Source organism: Cucurbita moschata, unplaced genomic scaffold (assembly GCF_002738365.1).
Source record: "Cucurbita moschata cultivar Rifu unplaced genomic scaffold, Cmos_1.0 Cmo_Scf00074, whole genome shotgun sequence".
NCBI classification, from domain to species: Eukaryota; Viridiplantae; Streptophyta; class Magnoliopsida; order Cucurbitales; family Cucurbitaceae; genus Cucurbita; species Cucurbita moschata.
The window spans coordinates 349,048-369,425 of NW_019268590.1; the positions used below are offsets into that span (position 1 = coordinate 349,048).

The window sequence follows — 20,378 nt, forward strand, 5'->3', positions numbered from 1 at the left end:
TTTCGTAGTCATATACTTGAACGAAATGAATGATCAATAAGTATTGATATTACAACAAATTTTGTTAAAAACAAAATTTGGTAATATAAAAATAGATACACAAAAGAATAGTATGAATCTCCACCGTCCATGATCATGCCTTCAATCCACTACACTTGGCAACACCAAACCCAATTCTCTTATTGCTCAGATCGTACTCCACCCACATATTCTGCTGATGAACGTTCCCGATTATATTACTCTCAGTCACAAGTCTATCTGACCGTCCGATCCCCACGCACTTCACCCCTTCCTCCACTTCCGTCAATAACCCTTCCCCTTTCCCGACCAATATCTCCACCCCATTCTCAAACTGGAACCACATGTCGCCGATCCTCCGACCCACCGCCGCCGCCACTGCGCCGTCGAAACACATGTCGGCGACGGCGGCGTATTCGTATCCTTTCTTCATCATGGGCCCCACTAATCTGACCATCTCTTCTCTGACCTTGCTGTAGGCCTCATCTACCAAATACGTCAAATCGGAGCCGGAGTCGATCATGGTCTGACCGGCCCCAGATGGGTCCGGTTTGAAAACGGCGGGCGAGATGTTGAGTTTGTTGTTGCCTATTCTTATCCCCTTCATCGGGAGGGTGTAGGCCGACTTGTCAAGATTCGGGGAGAGTCGACTTTTGGGGAAAGTCAACATGTTGACGTATTTGAATTTAGCGGAGTTGGGGTTGTCTCCAAGGTAGAACAAGCCGGTTAGATCCGACCCGGTTCGATCCGGAACGCAATAGGAAAACTTGGATATCTTGGCCTGGGAGATGAAGGAGAGGCGTCCAGTATTCATTCCCAACATACCCCTGTTTTGGGTGGAGGCCGTAGCGCAGCCCAGAAGGAGGGAGCGGGTAGTTAAGGAATTGGAGAAGGTGAATTTTTCAGTGACGAGATTACCCTCGGCCAGGGTCCCATCCGCGTAGAAGTAGGAGTAGTGGCAGTGGCGAGTTGGGTCACAAGAAGTAGGAAGGGTAAAATCGGGAATTCGGGGTCTGCACAGAGTGGTGTTACAGGGAAGGAAAGAGAAAGAGGAGGAGAGATAAGGGTCAAACCAATTAATCATGGGCTTCACTGATTTTCTCCTTACTTTGCCGTGGCATTGAATCCAGGACAGTTGGCTGCCGGTGTCTACGACCATGTCCATCTGCTGCGGCGGCGATCCAATGGGAACAGACACCACAAGGGCGTTGGAGTACTGGAAGGGGAACTTCCCATGGGATTTGGTTTTGGAGGAGAGGGAAAGGGAGGCTTCTCGGGAGGAGACAGAATGGGAGGTCAGAGGGAAGGAGAGGGAGAGGGAGTTTGATGGGGAGAATAAGAGACCCAATAGGGAGAGCAGTAGGAGAGAGAGAGGCATGATTATGGGTTTGTGACGGTTTTGATGACGTTGGATATGACCCACCGTCTAAATACACCGAAACAAATAAAAAAAAAGCAACAATTAAAAAAGAAACTCTTTTCTATTCTCTTTGTTGTTGTCTCATATATTTTGATAGTGGGTCATATCCAACGTGTTTTTGGATGGAGCTGTTGTTGCTATTATATAGAGAGTAAAAATGGAAGAGAGAGAGAGCACTTAATTAAATGTACGGTAGAGAATTCTAAAATCCTATTTCAAGACAGTATTATAAACCAATTTTAGTTTTAGTTTGANTGAGCGGCTTTGAGGCTACCTGGTATCTTACCTAGGAAATGAGCTGCAACCCCCTAGGTCCATGATAATCTCCCTGTTCGAGGAGGGCTACCCCCTTAACCCATCCAGCTAAATGCGGGCTACCCCCTTAACCCATCCAACTAAATGCTCCCCCTTCCCTATTCGGGGAGGGCTACCCCCTTAACCCATCCAACTAAATGCTCCCCCTTCCCTATTCGGGGAGGGCTACCCCCTTAATCCATCTAGCTAAATGGTCTGTACAACGTGGGTCTCACGTTTCCCATGCTAAAACGGCTAGGAGCAGTCGAGTCCTAATCAGGAACCCCCTAGTCCCCACAAAGCTATGACACCAATCACACACATGTAGCCTAAGGTACTAGGATAAGCCCACTCACAGTTTTCGTGGAAAGAAGGATTCAAATTTCAAAATTCTTCAAACTTCTGTAGAGAAGGTACTTGATTTTGTCTAATAATCATCGAGCTTATACTTATCTATTGAGCAACCAGTTTTCATTTGACATATATAGATTTCAGAAATTTTTATTTGTTTGTCACCTAAAATCTCTAATAACAACTAAGTTTAACACTTGATTTTTGGAGTTTAACACTTGATTTTTGGTACAACTCTCTAACGACCTCATTTTCAAGTTTTAGGCGCAGAACTCAAAAGAACAAACTATTTCGTAGTCATATACGACCTCATTTTCAAGTTTTAGGCGCAGAACTCAAAAGAACAAACTTTTTGTAGTCATATACTTGAACGAAATGAATGATCAATAAGTATTGATATTACAACAAATTTTGTTAAAAACAAAATTTGGTAATATAAAAATAGATACACAAAAGAATAGTATGAATCTCCACCGTCCATGATCATGCCTTCAATCCACTACACTTAGCAACACCAAACCCAATTCTCTTATTGCTCAGATCGTACTCCACCCACATATTCTGCTGATGAACGTTCCCGATTATATTACTCTCAGTCACAAGTCTATCTGACCGTCCGATCCCCACGCACTTCACCCCTTCCTCCACTTCCGTCAATAACCCTTCCCCTTTCCCGACCAATATCTCCACCCCATTCTCAAACTGGAACCACATGTCGCCGATCCTCCGACCCACCGCCGCCGCCACTGCGCCGTCGAAACACATGTCGGCGACGGCGGCGTATTCGTATCCTTTCTTCATCATGGGCCCCACTAATCTGACCATCTCTTCTCTGACCTTGCTGTAGGCCTCATCTACCAAATACGTCAAATCGGAGCCGGAGTCGATCATGGTCTGACCGGCCCCAGATGGGTCCGGTTTGAAAATGGCGGGCGAGATGTTGAGTTTGTTGTTGCCTATTCTTATCCCCTTCATCGGGAGGGTGTAGGCCGACTTGTCAAGATTCGGGGAGAGTCGACTTTTGGGGAAAGTCAACATGTTGACGTATTTGAATTTAGCGGAGTTGGGGTTGTCTCCAAGGTAGAACAAGCCGGTTAGATCCGACCCGGTTCGATCCGGAACGCAATAGGAAAACTTGGATATTTTGGCCTGGGAGATGAAGGAGAGGCGTCCAGTATTCATTCCCAACATACCCCTGTTTTGGGTGGAGGCCGTAGCGCAGCCCAGAAGGAGGGAGCGGGTAGTTAAGGAATTGGAGAAGGTGAATTTTTCAGTGACGAGATTACCCTCGGCCAGGGTCCCATCCGCGTAGAAGTAGGAGTAGTGGCAGTGGCGAGTTGGGTCACAAGAAGTAGGAAGGGTAAAATCGGGAATTCGGGGTCTGCACAGAGTGGTGTTACAGGGAAGGAAAGAGAAAGAGGAGGAGAGATAAGGGTCAAACCAATTAATCATGGGCTTCACTGATTTTCTCCTTACTTTGCCGTGGCATTGAATCCAGGACAGTTGGCTGCCGGTGTCTACGACCATGTCCATCTGCTGCGGCGGCGATCCAATGGGAACAGACACCACAAGGGCGTTGGAGTACTGGAAGGGGAACTTCCCATGGGATTTGGTTTTGGAGGAGAGGGAAAGGGAGGCTTCTTGGGAGGAGACAGAATGGGAGGTCAGAGGGAAGGAGAGGGAGAGGGAGTTTGATGGGGAGAATAAGAGACCCAATAGGGAGAGCAGTAGGAGAGAGAGAGGCATGATTATGTGTTTGTGACGGTTTTGATGACGTTGGATAAGACCCACCGTCTAAATACACCGAAACAAATAAAAAAAAAAGCAACAATTAAAAAAGAAACTCTTTTCTATTCTCTTTGTTGTTGCCTCGATATATTTTGATAGTGGGTCATATCCAACGTGTTTTTGGATGAAGCTGTTGTTGCTATTATATAGAGAGTAAAAATGGAAGAGAGAGAGAGCACTTAATTAAATGTACGGTAGAGAATTCTAAAATCCTATTTCAAGACAGTATTATAAACCAATTTTAGTTTTAGTTTGAACAAATGTGTGGTACAAATTTGTGATCTAATCCGGATTAAATGATTTGTTTTTAGTTTAAATATGTAATTTTTTAGTTCACAACTATGATACTAAATGAACTCAATTAATTTCACAGTGATAAATCTTTGTTTAACAATAATATGATCGTAGATTTAACCTCCATGAGTAGAATCTACCTTTAATGTGGTTGGGAGTCAATTTCTAAACAAAACCGGTGTAGGATCAAACCAATAGCAACTTAGAAAATTTAGTGACGGCTTAGGCAAACCAATTATGTGACTTTACTATTGGATTGGTTAGATGAATTGTATGAAGTATGAACCACGTGTGTTCTATGTCTCTTACACATCTCGTACTTGTGACTGTTTGACGTGTATGGTGTTATGTTATGTATATTATGTTACGTGGGATCCCATGAGACATATATATGATGTTATGTTATGTATTTTGTGATTACTTTCATATTGTATGATGCATGATGTCTCTAAATATACGTTATGTCATGCACACTATATTAGCATATTCGCTTGAGGTTTATGAAATATTGTTTAGCCATGTATGCTATTCATGAAAGTTATGTTTATGAAAGAATGAAGGTATGACCCACATCATAAATATATGCCATGGGTTAAAGCTATGGACCTCATGTATTTTGTGTATCCTGTGCATCGGGATACTTCCCCCTTATAATGAGTACAACTGCATACAGTACAATATTGTGTACACCATGGTATTATGCACGCTCTTTTTCCTCCACGACTTTTTCGGTAGTGCTAAAGTGCGCTAGTCAAAAACCCGGCCCAGGGGTACATATACGAGTCTACGTTGGGGTCCATGTCCATGTGTGTATACCGTGTGTAGAGAAGTAATATACATCCAATCAGCCTGAACTAGAAAGTGAGACCAATGTCATGATGATAATGAAAGGATAGGTCACAACATGATTGCATGTGTTTGCATATACTAACCTCAATAGTAGGGTTAGTTACGAGTATTTTTAAATACTTAAGCCACGTGCTATTTTTTTCAAGTAAAGATAAGGCACCCCTGTAAGGATGACGGTGTCGCTATGAAGACCATGGAATCGAATCTAGGATTGTTGTACTTATTTTTATATTGAAGCCCTTAGGTTACATCAACAAATTTTCGTTCATTGAAATGAGTTTTAAGAACGTTTAAGTTCATGATATCGTTTATGAAATGTTTTAAATGAATCTGTTCACACATTATAGATATACTATGCATATAGTGACAACCTTGATTTTAAGTATTTTATTATTGAGTAAATTGTCTTGCTAACGAACTTTGAAAATGATAATAAATGTTTCAATAAGTTTAATTACGCACATCGCTACTAACATAGTAACACTGTGTTTATATTACTCTCCAGCAACCCTATTTTTAGGGTTTTGGCTACTCCATATAGATAGATTTTCACAATATTTATAATTGAACAACATACATATTCTAACCATTATACAAAAATAATAATAATAATAATAATAATAATTTAGCTTACATACTTCAAAAAAGGAACCAATCAATTAGTATTTATTTTCTAGCGAGTCATCTGAATTAAATTCTTCAACATCGACAGAAAGCACACTAGAAAGTGAGGAACAGGAGACCACCAATATAGATGGAAGATTATGTGAGCGGAGGAGAATTTTCAAAAGAAGTTGAACACAACAATTTAGTTCTATTAACCTCAACTACAAATACGACTACCTTTGAAAAAGTTGTTCAAAGTTCAAAATGGAGAGCTGCAATGGACTTGGAGATAGAAGTCATCGAACGAAATGAGACTTGAGAGTTAAAAGATTTGCCAAAAGGAAATGAAGAATATTGGAGTAAAGTGGTTTTCAAAACCAAACTCAACGAAAAGGAAGAAGTTGACAAGTATAAGCTAGGTTGGTAGCAAAAGGGTACGCACATCAATATGGTTAGATTATACCGAGGTGTTTGCACCTATGGCTAGGTGGGATACTATTTGAATGATAATTGCTTTAACAGATTTGAATAGTTGGAACGTGTATCAACTCGACTTGAAAAGTGTTTTCTTATATGGAGAGTTTAAAGAAGCAGTGTTTGTTGAGTAACCCCAAGGTTACAAGAAAAATGGACAAGAATACAAGTATACAAATTGAAGATGGCATTATATGGTCTTAAACAAGCCCCACGTGCATGGTACAATTGAATTGAAGCACATTTTGTCAAAGAAGAATTTGAGAGGTGCAACTGTGACCATACTTAATTCATACAAACAGGAGGTGGAGGTAAAATTTTGATTGTTAAGTATATATGTTGACGATCTAATTTTTACTGGTAATGATGAGAGCATGTTTGCCATGTTCAAGAATTCTATGAAACCTGAATTTGAGATGACATAAAGAATTTGTATTAATAAGTATGCAAAAGAAGTTTTTGAAGAAGTTTAGGGGTTAGACTAAGTAATAGTGTGAAAACCCTATTGTTCCTGGGGTTAAGACTGACAAAGAATGAAGAAGGAGCTAAGATCAATGCTATAATATATAAACAATTTATTGGAAGGCTCATGTATCTAACTGCAACAAGGGCGAATTTAATGTATGTAGTGTCTCTCATTAGCATATTTATGGCAAGTCCAATTGAGTTGCATTTGCACGTTGGAAAAAGAGTGTTGAGATACTTAAAAGGTACTGTAGATTTTAGAGTTCTTTATCGAAAAAGGGTAATGTGACAGTGATTATGTAGGAGATATAGATGATAGGAAAAACACTTATGGTTACGTGTTTTTACTTAGTGATGGAGTTGTGTCTTGGTCCTCCAAAAAACAACCGGTAGTCACTTTATCCACTACTGAAGAAGAATTTGTGGTAGCGCCTCTTGTGCTTGTCGAGGGGTGTGGATGAGGAGAGTTTTGGAAAAACTTGGTCATTTTCAAGACAAGTGTATCATGCATGGACGCAACAAACACATTGATGTGAGATTTCATTTCTAGCGTGATTTGACCAGAGATGGAGTTATTAAGCTGAAGCGTTGTGTCACACAAGAACAAGTTGCAGATATTATGGCAAAACCGCTGAATTTGGATGCGTTCATAAAACTACCTGTGTCAATAGGTATATGTGTAGTACCACAAGTAAACTCAAAGCATCTCCTGCAATCAGATAAAGGGAGAAATTGTTAAAGATCATATTAGACCATTTCTTTAGTTTTGAAATTGTTAGCTTAGACCATTTCTTTACATATGTCCATTTTTTTAGGGATGTTAGGACCACTAAAAGCCAACAAAGTTTTTTATTTTTCAATGCAATTGATTTCAGACAAGAGTGAAAATGGTTAGATCAAGACACAATGAAAAAGAGTGCGTAGAACCAGAATAAAATATTGTAAAAGCCTAATGACCTAAAATGGATAGTATATCTGTCACCACGGTGTCAGACCTCCTAATGTCTCTACTAGTGGACGCATATGCCCTAGCTTGACCATGAGTTTGTACTGGTTTGTCTACCTCTTCTAGTGCTCTAGGTGGATTAGGTGGGTTTTCGGTGTTCTTGGTCATGTAGTTGATGGCGATATAGCCACATCAAAAAAAAAATCTCGCCCTGGCCATACATCTTCCTTCGTGCAACTTTTCACAGATCTTGCACGTAATGACCCTAAATTTTCACATATCCAGAGTCGTCATTAACGTCTCATGCTCATCTTAAATGTAGAATATAACTCTAAAAATGCTCATTTTAAATAGCAGAAAATATAAAACTTCAAAATACATTAAACCACTAGAAAACATTGCCGACTTACATGTTTCAAACATCATGGTAAAGTTCAAAATAAGATTTAAAAAAAAACAATTACAAATTAAATAATTTAAACAAATGAAATGCAAACATCCTATCCTAACCAATACTAGGAATTTAAAATATGCAACTGTAGCGCCTGAGTTTTTTTTTTTTACAAAAAAAAAATTAGGTCACAATAGGGGCAAACTAGACATTTTGCCCTTATTACTTGAGGGTCTGATTTGGTTGAGTCATAATTTGGAAAAGAGAAAGAGAAGAAAGAAGAGGGAAATAAGATTAGGGTTTTTGAGGAAGGAGGAGAAGATCGGATCAGAACCGACGTTGGAGATCCGAGTCCCTAATCTAAACCGTCAATAGTCCGAGGCAAGGTGCTTTCACGAATCGCACCTTCCTATCTCGTCAAAACGTCCAAGAACTTCAAGTTAGTCCACGAATGTCTAGATCGAGAAGTCATCAAGATTTTCGTGTGATAGTGACGTTTTGTGTTGATCCTTGGACTCTTACCCTTAACAGCGTTACCTGGTTAAGTTCTGGAGTGAAGGCGGAAAAGATTGGTGTTCGAATTGGAGTTTCAAGAAAACGTGGATGATATGAATTCAACTGCTGACCCTTTGCATGTACCCGAAGGACCGATAACAAGAAGCAAGGTTAAGAAGATTCAAGAGGCCTATACATTGCATCTTCAAAAGCTAGCTAGTGTACAGGTTAAAACAAAGACTTTTGAGCCCAAAAATCTTTATAACATTAGCATATCAAATCAAGAAGATAATGGAGTGGCTGATATTGGAAAGTAATTAGAAGACTTGCCTTTGGTAGTTGAATTACCAATTAAGGAAATTTATGGAAAGTAATTAGGAGACCTGCCTTTGTTAGTTGAATTACCAATTAAGGAAATTTATTAATACCTTATTTGCTTCAATATGTATTTAATAGTATTTATTAGTGATTTGTAATGGGTGGCTGAACCTTATTATGTTAGGGTTATCTTTTGGGCCTATTTAAAGGCATGTAATATGGATGTTTGGGGGATTTTGTTGAATACAGAAAAAAACATTTGTGTTTTCTTGATACCCTTTTGGTGTTATTCTTTTTCAAACCTTGCTTTAGGTTTGATGTTTAAACCGATTCATTGAATTAGTTTTGATCAAGCTAATTCTGGAGTGAACTGTCTTGGTATCTAAGAGTGACCATCATGGATTCCAAGTTCGATCTAAGAGTCATTCATCTTCTAACCAGCTCTTGGTTGGAATCAATCCGTTAAGTTAGCTTTCTCTGTGAACGTTTTGTAAGGATTCTAAAAGGACCTCTAGCTTTGCAAAATCCAGCATTGTAGGCGCTTATCATTTGGTATCAGAGCATTTGGTCGACGTTCTTTGGCCGCTCTAGAAGTGAAGTATTTTTATTGTTATTTTTTTTGTATCAATTTTTTTTTCTCTCTCAGATTATCGAAAAAAAAAAAAAGAAGAAAAAAGAAAGAAAAAAATCAATTCTGAGAGAAAAAAAAATATTCAGTTCTTATCATTGATTTTCAAGCTCTTGATCCTTGAGATACTAGTCTTAGCTTGTTAGAATTGATCGTTGAATTGGTTATAATCAAGCTTAAAGCAAGATTGCACAAAAAAAAAAAAAAAAAGTCAACCTTTACATTCTTAACCTAGTACTAAAAGCCCACCTTTGAGTGTTAAACACGGTGTCCCTGAGTTAAATTTTTGTGAGAAGTGTGGAGAGGCCCCTTGATAACAAAATGTCACATAATGGAGAAGGAGTACCACCAGTACCAAATCTTAATACAACCATTCTTCAAGCAATTCAAGGTATGATGGAAATGATGATGGAAGATAGACAAGAAAGAAGGGTACAACAACAAAGACAAGAACGAACATTAGAAGAAGATGAAGATATAGTAGTACAAGAAAGACAAGTTGAAGGAAGATGGAGAGGAAGAAATAACCATGCAACTATTATGCAACTTAGAAGGATGGAAAGAGTACATGAAGATAGAGATGGGGGAGTTAAACTCAAAATCACAGCATTTTGTGGAACGGCAGATTCTGAGGCATACTTGCAATGGGAAAGAAAGATAGAGCATGTGTTTGATTGCAACACCTATAGTGAAAATAAGAAGATGAGACTTGCTATTGCCGAATTTACCAATCATGCTGGTGATTGGTACCACCATCTTAAATCCAAGAGAAGAAGAAAAGAGGAGGATTCAATAGAGACATGGGAAGAACTTAAAGAAGCCATGAGAAAAAGGTATGTTCCAAAACATTATGAAAGAAATTTGAAAACTAAATTGCAAGGTTTGAGGCAAGAAACAAAAAGTGTGGCGGAATATTATAAAGAGATGAAGACTATGATGGAAAGAGCAAATGTTAGAGAAGAAGAAGAAGATACCATGTCTAGATTCTTTGGAGGTTTGAATCGAGAAATTGCTCATCTTGTTGACAGAAATTCATCACCATATCTGGAAGACATGTATCATTATGCTCTCAAAATTGAAGACCAATTGAAGGAAGAAAAAGAGCATTAAAAAAAGGTACACATCACGAACTAACACCTTTTTAAATTCTAAAACTTGGAACAAGGATAGTTTTATGAATAGAAATGAATTGATGTCACCAAAAGAAAAGTTTGTGACTGCTAAAAGAGTGGAGGCTGAGAGTTCCAATGGTAAAATGAATGAAGCTTCAAAGACGGTAAAAGAGAAGTCTAGTTCTATTCAATGTTGGAAGTGCAAAGGATTTGGACACATGAGCAAAGAAAGTGTTAATAAAAAAGTTATGGTGATAAGGAATGGTATACTTGATTCAGATGATGAATGTGAGGATCATGATTCACAGCTTGTGGAAGAAATCGCAGCATATGATGATGAGTATGTTGAAGAAGGTAATTCCATATCTTTGATCACAAGAAGGGTACTCAATGTTCAAATCAAGGAAGAGAAATTTGAAGATCAAAGGGAAAACTTGTTCCACACAAGATGTTTGATCAAAGGAAACCCATGCAACTTGGTGATTGATAGTGGAAGTTGCACAAATGTGGTAAGTAGTTTCCTTGTAAAAAGACTTCAACTTTTTGTCCATCCTCATCCAAAACCATACAAACTTCACTAGTTAACAACAAAGAAGAAATTAAGGTGAACTCCCAAGCTCTTATTTCTTTTACTCTTGGAAGATATAAAGATGAAGTTTTTTGTGATGTCGTACCAATGCATGCGGGAACATCTTATTCGGCCGACCTTGGCAATATGATAGTGTAATGACCCTAAATTTTCTACTTAATTTAAGGTCGCTACTATATACGTACCATAAACATTGAATGCGGAAGACTTCATTTAAATTCCATAAAACATAACCTTTAACTTAAAACACAGCCATGGACTTACGTATTTCGAAAACATCTTTAAAACGACACAACAAAAGACCCGAAAAAAAATAAATAAGCGTTTAAGTTTAAAACACCCTATTTTATCCTAAGTCTAAGAAAATGAATACCACTATCCTATGCATGTGCCATGATCTCAAGTTGCGATGCTGTCGTCAGCCATATAAGAATGCTTTGCCTTAACCTGAAAAATGTAATAGCACATGACTTGAGTATTTAAAGAAATACTCAGTAAGTGACCCCACTATTGGGGTTAAATGCAACAATCACATGCAATGAAATGATGGGACCTATCTTTCATTTCGTTTCGTTTTGTTTCATTTCATTTCGTTTCGTTTCGTTTTCCCTACGGTGTAATCCTAATAGGTAATCATGAACGTGTACCATATATTCTACACAAAGTCCATACGTGCGAGTATGGGCTCACCAGCTAGTTTGCACACCGCTGGGCCACTGTCCCTAGCCGGTGGGCATGCTCTGGGAGCCCACCGGGACCCGTTAAAATTAAAACTGTCATGGCAGCGCTATGCAGGGCATAACGATCATTGTCCTGCCATTTGGATGTACGCGTCCGTACCCTCGTGATGGGATAAGGGTATCCCCCCAAATGCATGATCACACAATATGCATGAGGTCCCACTAGTTCTACAGTCATCATTTAATGAACATAACCCCGTGTCACATTTTCATGCTTACATGTCATTCTCATTCTCATTTCATTACATATCATACATATTCCTAGCGGGGTTATGTATCATGCAATTTACCGTATTTCATGTCATACAATTCATTCAGTTACATTCCAATACTCATACAACAAGCCATAATCGTACAAGGGCCACACATCGTCACATGCATTCATATCACATCAACTAAGCAGCATAAATAACATACATTCACGATCACATGATTTCGTACTTAAGCACAATAATCTAGCATACAATGTATCATATTATAACCAAGTCATAACGTAAACACTTCATAGTCATATCGTTCTCTAACTTACCATAGCCTTAACGTTCTTATACCTATCACAAACATATCATTACGTGACGTACCTTAGTCATATCGTCACAAGAATGTACCCTAACACTATCGTTCTATCAATTCTACCCATAACCTAACCGTATTCTTTCATCAATCTCTCCTATCTATAGCACTCCGGTATGTAACCTAACTCTAACGTTTCATGAACGTATCTTACTCCTATCGTTACATTTCGTTTTGTGCATCCTTCTCATACCCTATCTCAAACATATCCTTGAGCACATCGTAGCATAATTATTATCATACAAACCACATATTATAACATAACATAACATATAGGAAGCATATCGATCCACAGACAATTCACAAATATCCATATATATGACACGTACAGAACCACAGAACCCGTGTCAACATCAAATATAACCATGCCGATAGTAAGGTCACTTACCTGGCTAGCTTAAGTCGTTGTCACGAATATATCTTTAATGAAAGTTTGATTCCGTCCTTTGAAATCTGGGTCAACCTATATGAGCCCATGACATTAGTTTCGGGTTTGAATTCTACAACATTATTTCTCTAATTTACATTGGTCCATTGTTAGAAGTCTTGAAATGTTATATATCTATAATTATATTTTTATTAAAAATCTCATTTTTTATCGTTACTGTGGTATAAAAAGTAGATACAGCTAAGTTATTCTGAGCTTTACTATTCTCTGTATTTACCTTTCCCTCCATATTTAGTTTCTATTTTTAATTTCCAATCTTTTTTTTTATATGTTGTCTTTTAATTCTATTCTCATGTATTCCAAATTTACAGTGGATTTCTATTTCCAAATCTTTCCATTTCCTATTTTCTTATCTCAGTTTCCTATTCACAAGTTTTCTTGGTCATTCTATCTTTAATTTATTCATTTGGCTACTGATAAAAATTTAATCTAATATTACTAATATGACATGATTGACTAGAATCAGTATAAATGACTTGACATTTAATTTCTAACTAAAAGATGGATCATGGTAATAATTCAACAAAGATCTAACTATAATTCGTTGTGATTTCTAAAAAAAATATGATAAAAGAAAATGAAGATTTAATACATACCTTATTGATAAGATCTATCTTCACGTAAATCTTCACCGAATCTCAACTAGGTAAAGGTCATTCTCATCTTTTTTTTTTTAAGTAAATCTGACAATTATTATTTTTCTTTTTCTGTTTGGAGTTACTTTCTGGCATCAGGATGGGTTGAGGAGAGATAATTGTGGGAAGGGATGAGAGGTTAGTGAAGAGAAGTGGGGAAAGGTTGTTTTTATTTATTTATTATTATTATTTTAACTACCTTATTATAATTATTTTTATTTGTTTATTTGTTTATTTGTTCATTTATTTTTGGCTATTACAGATAGAAAGGTAACATTCGATGGTTTGATGAACAAGTATACTTTTACTTTGTGTGGGAGGAAATTTACTTTACTTACGTTGTCTTCATATAAAGTACATTGTGACCAATTGAAATTAGAGAAGAAAAGAAAAGAATATGAAGAACAATAGTGGAGAGAAGAAACTAAGGTAAAGGTGAGAAAAAAAAAAGTGAGAAAAAGAAAAAAACAATATTCAGTTCTTGTCCGGAAAAAACGAAGAATTTGATTTGAGAACAAATCTTTTAAAGAAAGGGAGGATGATATGAATTCAACTGCTGACCCTTTGCATGTACCCGAAGGACCGATTACAAGAATTAAGGATAAGAAGATTCAAGAGACCTATACATTGCATCTTCAAAAGCTAGCTAGTATACAGGTTAAAACAAAGACTTTTGAGCCCAAAAATCTTTATAGTATTAGCATATCAAATCAAGAAGATAATGGAGTGGTTGATATTGGAAAGTAATTAGAAGACTTGCATTTGGTAGTTGAATTACCAATTAAGGAAATTTATGGAAAGTAATTAGAAGACTTGCCTTTGGTAGTTGAATTACCAAATAAAGAAATTTATTAATGTCTTATTTGCTTCAATTTGTATTTAACAGCATTTATTAGTGATTTGTAATGGGTGGCTAAACCTTATTATGTTAGGGTTATCTTTTGGGTCTATTTAAAGGCATGTAATATTGATGTTTGGGGGATTTTGTTGAATACAGAAAAAAAAAAACCTTTGTGTTTTCTTGATACCCTTTTGGTGTTATTCTTTTTCAAACCTTGCTTTAGGTTTGATGTTTAAACCGATTCATTGAATTAGTTTTGATCAAGCTAATTCTGGAGTAAATTGTCTTGGTATCTAAGAGTGACCATCATAGATTCCAAGTTCGATCTAAGAGTCATTCATCTTCTAACTAGCTCTTGGTTGGAATCAATCCGTTAAGTTAACTTTCTCTGTGAACGTTTTGCAAGGATTCTAGAAGGACCTCTAGCTTTGCAAATTCCAGCATTGTAGGCGCTTATCAACGTGATTTTCGGTAAGAACTCGTGTTTTTCTCCGAATTCGAACTCAAATATTAAGATCTGTGATTATCAAAAAAATATAAGAAAATTTTTTCGAAGGAGTAGAATATGAGATCCACAAGGTTCGTGAAGAAAATTTGATGAATTGGATTACGGATTAGAAGATAAAAAAATTGGAAGAAAATAGATCGAAACGTGAAAGATGCCTGGAAAATGAAAAAAAAAACGCAGGAGAGAGGGTGGAGACGCCGCCAAGCGTCGGTCGGCGTGTGGAGGAGCATGGCGGAACCGATGATTGACACGTGTCCATCACAGGCTGGTGAGGCGCGTCCTCACCCGGCAGCGGACACGCGTCAGGCACGCGGATCCGGTTGGCCCGACCTGCGTCGTACGCGAACCACCCGATCCGGCGCCTCTGACCAGTGCCTACTCGAGAAGCCGTGCGTAGGAATTGCACGTAGAAACCCTCCAAGGTGCGTGTGACGCGCGTGGGGGCACATGAGGCACTGTTTTTCTTTCCGTTCGGTCTCTGTTTGCTTGTTTTCCGACCCGATTTTGATGTTAACCCTATTATTATGTAAATTAGGACCTGTCAAGGAAATTCCAGAATTGTTTGAACCCATTCCGTCAAGAAAACTCGAAATCGGGAAGGCACACATCAACCAAGTAAGAAGACATTTGGATTCTCACGAGCAGTACTTTGTAGGAACCGCTAGGAACTAGCATGCATGCTACCACCCATTAACTTAGCTAGTCGGACCTAGTATATTAGTATGGAAATTGCAAAAATGAAACGATTAAGGAAAGCTTGATATGAAATGTTTATTAAGTCTGTTTGATTTAGATTCTGATAATGTATGTATGCATGAGGAGGATGGGAAACTTGTGAAATCTGCGCTCCGGGTAAAGATGGACGTTATCTTTCCGTTGAGCATGTTTGTTAATATTGCATGAACTGTTGCGTGTTAACTCTTATTTATGATAATTGCTTGTGTTATCTTTCTTGATGAATAGGAAGAAATTACGAGCTTAGATTAGGGTTCTTATGACTAAGTAGGCTAGATGAGACCCTAGATTGGGGGACCTCTAGAATACCGTGCAATTAGACCCGCAAAATGATTACCGGCGGATCCAGAGTCCAGAATTCCAAACCCGATAGGTTTGTGAGACCAGGCACGAGAATCCTAGAGATACATGAATCCAAGTCTAAGCCACAAGTTTCACCCTAGAAAAAATAATAGGTCACCACGGTAACTGTAGGCAGCCCGCTAGAGTTGAACAATGTAGATAGTGTCATCAGAACCTCCACTTCCCTCTCTCCTCGATACCGTACCATCGAGACAGAGCTCCGGTACGGTGATCGTTGAGCTTTGCAGATCAGGATAGGGAAGTGTGACAAGTGCCCAGCCCTAGTGGTGATAGTTAAGGGGTCTTCTGAACAGGACTCCTGGGCCGTAGAAACCCGTCCCTGAGTGGGGGACGTGGAGCCACATAGGACGACTTAGTAGTTGACCGGCACACAGGGGGTTGCACCGCGTTTAGTGGATGTATGGTCCCGTGTGAAGGTCGTCAACTAACCTTCGTGGATGATGTTCAGAGAGAGTGACGTTTTCATATCTAGCCATACAATCCCCTCAGATTTACTTATGAGGTCGCACCTCACCTCAGGACACTAATTATATTTCACTGCTTAAGATGGGCAAGCCTCCTAAGGTATAGAAAAGAGATTTGCAGCTTAGATCACTCTCTCCTTAGAAACCCGAGAAAGACCGTGGTTACCTACCAAGATAAGGATGCGAAAAGAGCCTACAAGTAGGCTGCTTATTGAGTATTTTTATACTCATTCCTTTCTACTCTTTTTTTTTAGGTGAGTGATGCCATTGATCGAGGCGTGAATGCATGTTGAATCTTAATGCCACAGAGGAGTGTCCCGGGGCGTGTAGGAGTCTGTGCATAATTTTGTTTAGATCTGTCATGCATTGTTTTGTGAATCGTCTACATACTTTTCATACTTGAACACCTTGTTTCGGATTTCAAACCTTTTACATAATTGCTAAACGTTTTGTAATCTTGTCTTCTCTATTTGCTTTTACACAATTTCATTGCATAGTCTGTTTTTCCAGCCCTTGATTTCGAGATTTAAATTTTGGGTTGTGACAGTTTGGTATCAGAGCATGGTTTTAGGTCCTGTAGACATTAGGTTGTAGAGTTTAGTATCTATGTGGCTTAAGTTTCGACACGCTCTGCCGCGACCTGGTAAGTTCTCTGATAATTGGGAAGTAGGAAGACTTGAGTACATGTTATGAGATCTAAGATGAGGATTAAAATAACAAGGATGTGCTTCTTTTGAATTAGGCACAATGAGAACGCAGTATTGACTAGCACACTCTGTCTGTTGACAGATAATGGCGCCTAAGAGAAGAGGAGATTATCTTGGTCCTGGTCCTAGGAGGGGCTGGAGAAGGGTCGAAGAGGACCAGAGCAGCATCCACCTCTGGAGGAGAACCTAGAACTGACCTCAGATGAGGAACAGATGCCGCCACCGGCACTCGTGCCGAGGAGAGGTCGAAGGAAGGTCGAGCCTCGAGTTATTCTAGAGACTGCTCCTCAGGATCAGGAACCTAAAGAAGCTCCACCAGCGCCAGCACCGATTCCTATGGTGCCTGCCCAGTCAACGCGACAGTTTCAAGGGATGAGTTTCAAGCTTTCATGAGAGACACTAGGGAAACTCAGGCACAAATGGCTCAGATAATACAGACTCTAGCGACAAATCAGACCACTGTGCAACGAACGAGGGATCCAAGTACGACAGTGGAGTCCCGTTATTTGAAGGACTTTCAAAGGTATAAACCGCCCACATTTGATGGGGGAAAGATGGACCCGGTTGCAGCTGAGGCTGGCTAGAGGCTGTAGAGACAACCGTTATGTCATGAAATGTCCACCCGAATATCAAGTCCATTGTGAGACTTACATGCTGAAGGGTGAAGTCCATTTTCGGTGGAAAGGTGCACAGAGGGCCATTACCCCAGAGGAAGGTTACATTTCCTGTAATCAGTTCAAGGAAGCCTACTTGTATAAATATTACCCAGTAGTTGCCCGACACAAGTGTCAGACAGCATTCCTAGAACTGAAACAGGGGGAAAAACTGTTGAGGATTATGATCTTGAGTTTAATAAACTGGCAAGGTTCTGCCCTGAGTATGTCAGTAATGAGAAGATGAAAATTGATCGTTTTATCGCTGGTCTCCGGATAGAGCTTCAATGTCCAGTTATGGTACAAGCAACATCAGATTATGTTGTAGCCTTGAGAGTGGCAACACTGATGGATATGCCATGGCAAATGGCAAAGCAAAATGTGCCGGTTGTGATCACTCATAATGCCTTTCGCCAACGAAGAAGGCTTAACAGAAATTCCTTTAGATCTGACAGACAGCCTCGACGGCGATTTGAACGTTGGGGTAGAGCCCTAGAGCATAACGAACCTGAATGCCCTAACTGTAAGAGATATCACGAGGGAGAGTGTTTTGCTAGAACATGAGGATGCTTTGGTTGTGGCAAGCCAGACCATCGCATAGCAGACTCTCCTCATAAGAGAAACCATGAGGGAAACAGACCAGTTGGACAGTATCAGAGAGGCCGGGGAGCCACACAGCAGACCAGAGCTGTGGCCCACGCTATCACGACTAGGAAAGCAGAAGAGACTGACACAGTGGTGACAGGTACATTACCTATCTTTGATCACCTAGCATTTACGTTATTTGATTCAGGTACTATCCACTCATTTATTTCTGAGGGGTTTGTGAAATCTACAAACATAGAATTAGAACCCCTAGAGTTTCCCCTTACTGTGTCTACACCAGCAAATAAAGCAAATAAATGCTTAACTGCTACCCATAGGGTTAGAGGTGGTAGTGTGATAGTTGCAGGGCGAAAACTTGTAGCATCCTTGATTGTTCTGTGTATGCAAGACTTCGATGTGATCCTAGGGATGGATTGGTTGGGCGAGAATCGAGCCTTCATCGATTGCGAGGTAAGAAAGGTAACCTTTAGGCCCCTGATAGGAGAGAACTTTGAATTCAAAGGGGATATATCCAAAAGCACCCCTAGGGTCATCTTAGTGTTGAAGGCTAGAAAGATGTTGAATCAGGGAGCCTGGGCAATTATGGCTAGTGTAACAAAAGTTAGCGAGTCCAGTCTAAAGGTATCCTCTGTTCCTGTGGTTGGAGAATTTGAGGATGATTTTCCAGAAGAGCTCCTAGGGCTGCCCCTAATTGAGAGGTAGATTTTGTTATTGACCTCGAACCAGGGATAACACCGATATCCAAAGCGCCATATAGAATGGCACCTGCTGAGCTCAAGGAGCTAAAGGTACAGTTACAAGAACTTCTGGACAAGGGTTTCATACGGCATAGCGTTTCACCTTGGGGAGCCCCTGTGCTATTTGTTAAGAAGAAAGATGGAACTATGCGATTATGTATAGATTACCGAGAATTAAACAAGGTCACAATCAAGAATAAATACCCTCTCCCAAGGATAGACGACCTGTTTGACCAATTGCTGGGTGCAACGGTGTTCTCTAAGATCGATCTGCGATCAAGATATCATCAAATGAGAATCAGAGAGGAAGACATACCTAAAACAGCTTTTAGAAGCCGCTATGGACATTATGAGTTCATGGTCATGTCTTTTGGATTAACCAACGCTCCTGCAGTGTTTATGGAGTTGATGAACCGAGTGTTTAAGGAATTCTTAGACATCTTCGTGATTGTGTTCATTGACGACATCTTGGGGTATTCTAAGTCTGAAATGGAGCACAAGGAACACTTGAGGAGAGTCTTAACTCTACTGAGAACCCATCAGTTGTATGCCAAATTTTCGAAATGCGAATTTTGGCTGCAGGAAGTGGCCTTTCTTGGACATGTGGTATCCAGTCAGGGGGTAACTGTGGATCCTGCTAAGATCGAAGCAGTCTTGAAATGGCCTAGACCAACCACGATCGCTGAAGTAAGGAGTTTTCTGGGTTTGGCAGGCTATTATAGAAGGTTTGTACAAGATTTCTCTAAAATGTCTGTAGCTTTGACACAGTTAATCAAGAAGGGAAAATCTTTTATCTGGACCCAAGAGTGTGAAAAGAGTTTTCTAGAACTGAGAAAGAGGTTGGTCACCGCGCCTGTACTTACAGTGCCCGACGGGTCAGGTGGGCTTGTGGTTTACAGCGACGCTTCAAGAAAAGGGCTAGGTTGTGTACTCATGCAAAAGGGCAAGGTGATAGCCTACGCCTCTAGACAGCTGAAAGAGTATGAGCGCAACTACCCCACCCACGATCTGGAATTAGCAACCGTGGTATATGCATTGAAAACCTGGCGTCACTACCTGTATGGGGAGAGAGTTCAGGTGTACACGGACCATAAGAGCCTCAAGTATTTGTTTACACAGAAAGAGCTCAACATGAGACAGCGGAGGTGGTTAGAACTAGTTAAGGACTATGACATTGAAATACTTTACCACCCAGGAAAAGCTAATGTAGTGGTGGATGCCTTCAGCAGAAAGACAGCCCACTCATCTGCCCTGATCACGAGGCAGAAGTATCTACAGGATGAGATACAGAGGGCTGGAATAGAAGTCTTGGTTAGAGGCATCACCGCTC

At 39.6% G+C, this 20,378-nt stretch overlaps 2 protein-coding genes across 2 annotated transcripts; both read right to left on the reverse strand.

Moving 5' to 3' along the window:
* Positions 1-22: 22 nt before the first annotated feature.
* LOC111438406 (aspartic proteinase PCS1-like) lies at positions 23-1,490 on the reverse strand. Its single transcript, XM_023076317.1, has one exon. It carries the CDS (start codon positions 1,394-1,396, stop codon positions 134-136), a length of 1,263 nt encoding a protein of 420 aa, XP_022932085.1. The 5' UTR covers positions 1,397-1,490; the 3' UTR covers positions 23-133.
* Positions 1,491-2,502: 1,012 nt separating this feature from the next.
* On the reverse strand, positions 2,503-3,844 carry LOC111438404 (aspartic proteinase PCS1-like). Its single transcript, XM_023076315.1, has one exon. The coding sequence runs from the start codon at positions 3,827-3,829 to the stop codon at positions 2,567-2,569; it is 1,263 nt and encodes a 420-aa protein (XP_022932083.1). The 5' UTR covers positions 3,830-3,844; the 3' UTR covers positions 2,503-2,566.
* Positions 3,845-20,378: the final 16,534 nt, after the last annotated feature.

Excerpts from the sequence above, each read along its gene's own strand:
- LOC111438406 (XM_023076317.1), bottom strand. The coding sequence starts at position 1,396 with ATGCCTCTCTCTCTCCTACTGCTCTCCCTATTGGGTCTCTTATTCTCC.
- LOC111438404 (XM_023076315.1), bottom strand. The coding sequence starts at position 3,829 with ATGCCTCTCTCTCTCCTACTGCTCTCCCTATTGGGTCTCTTATTCTCC.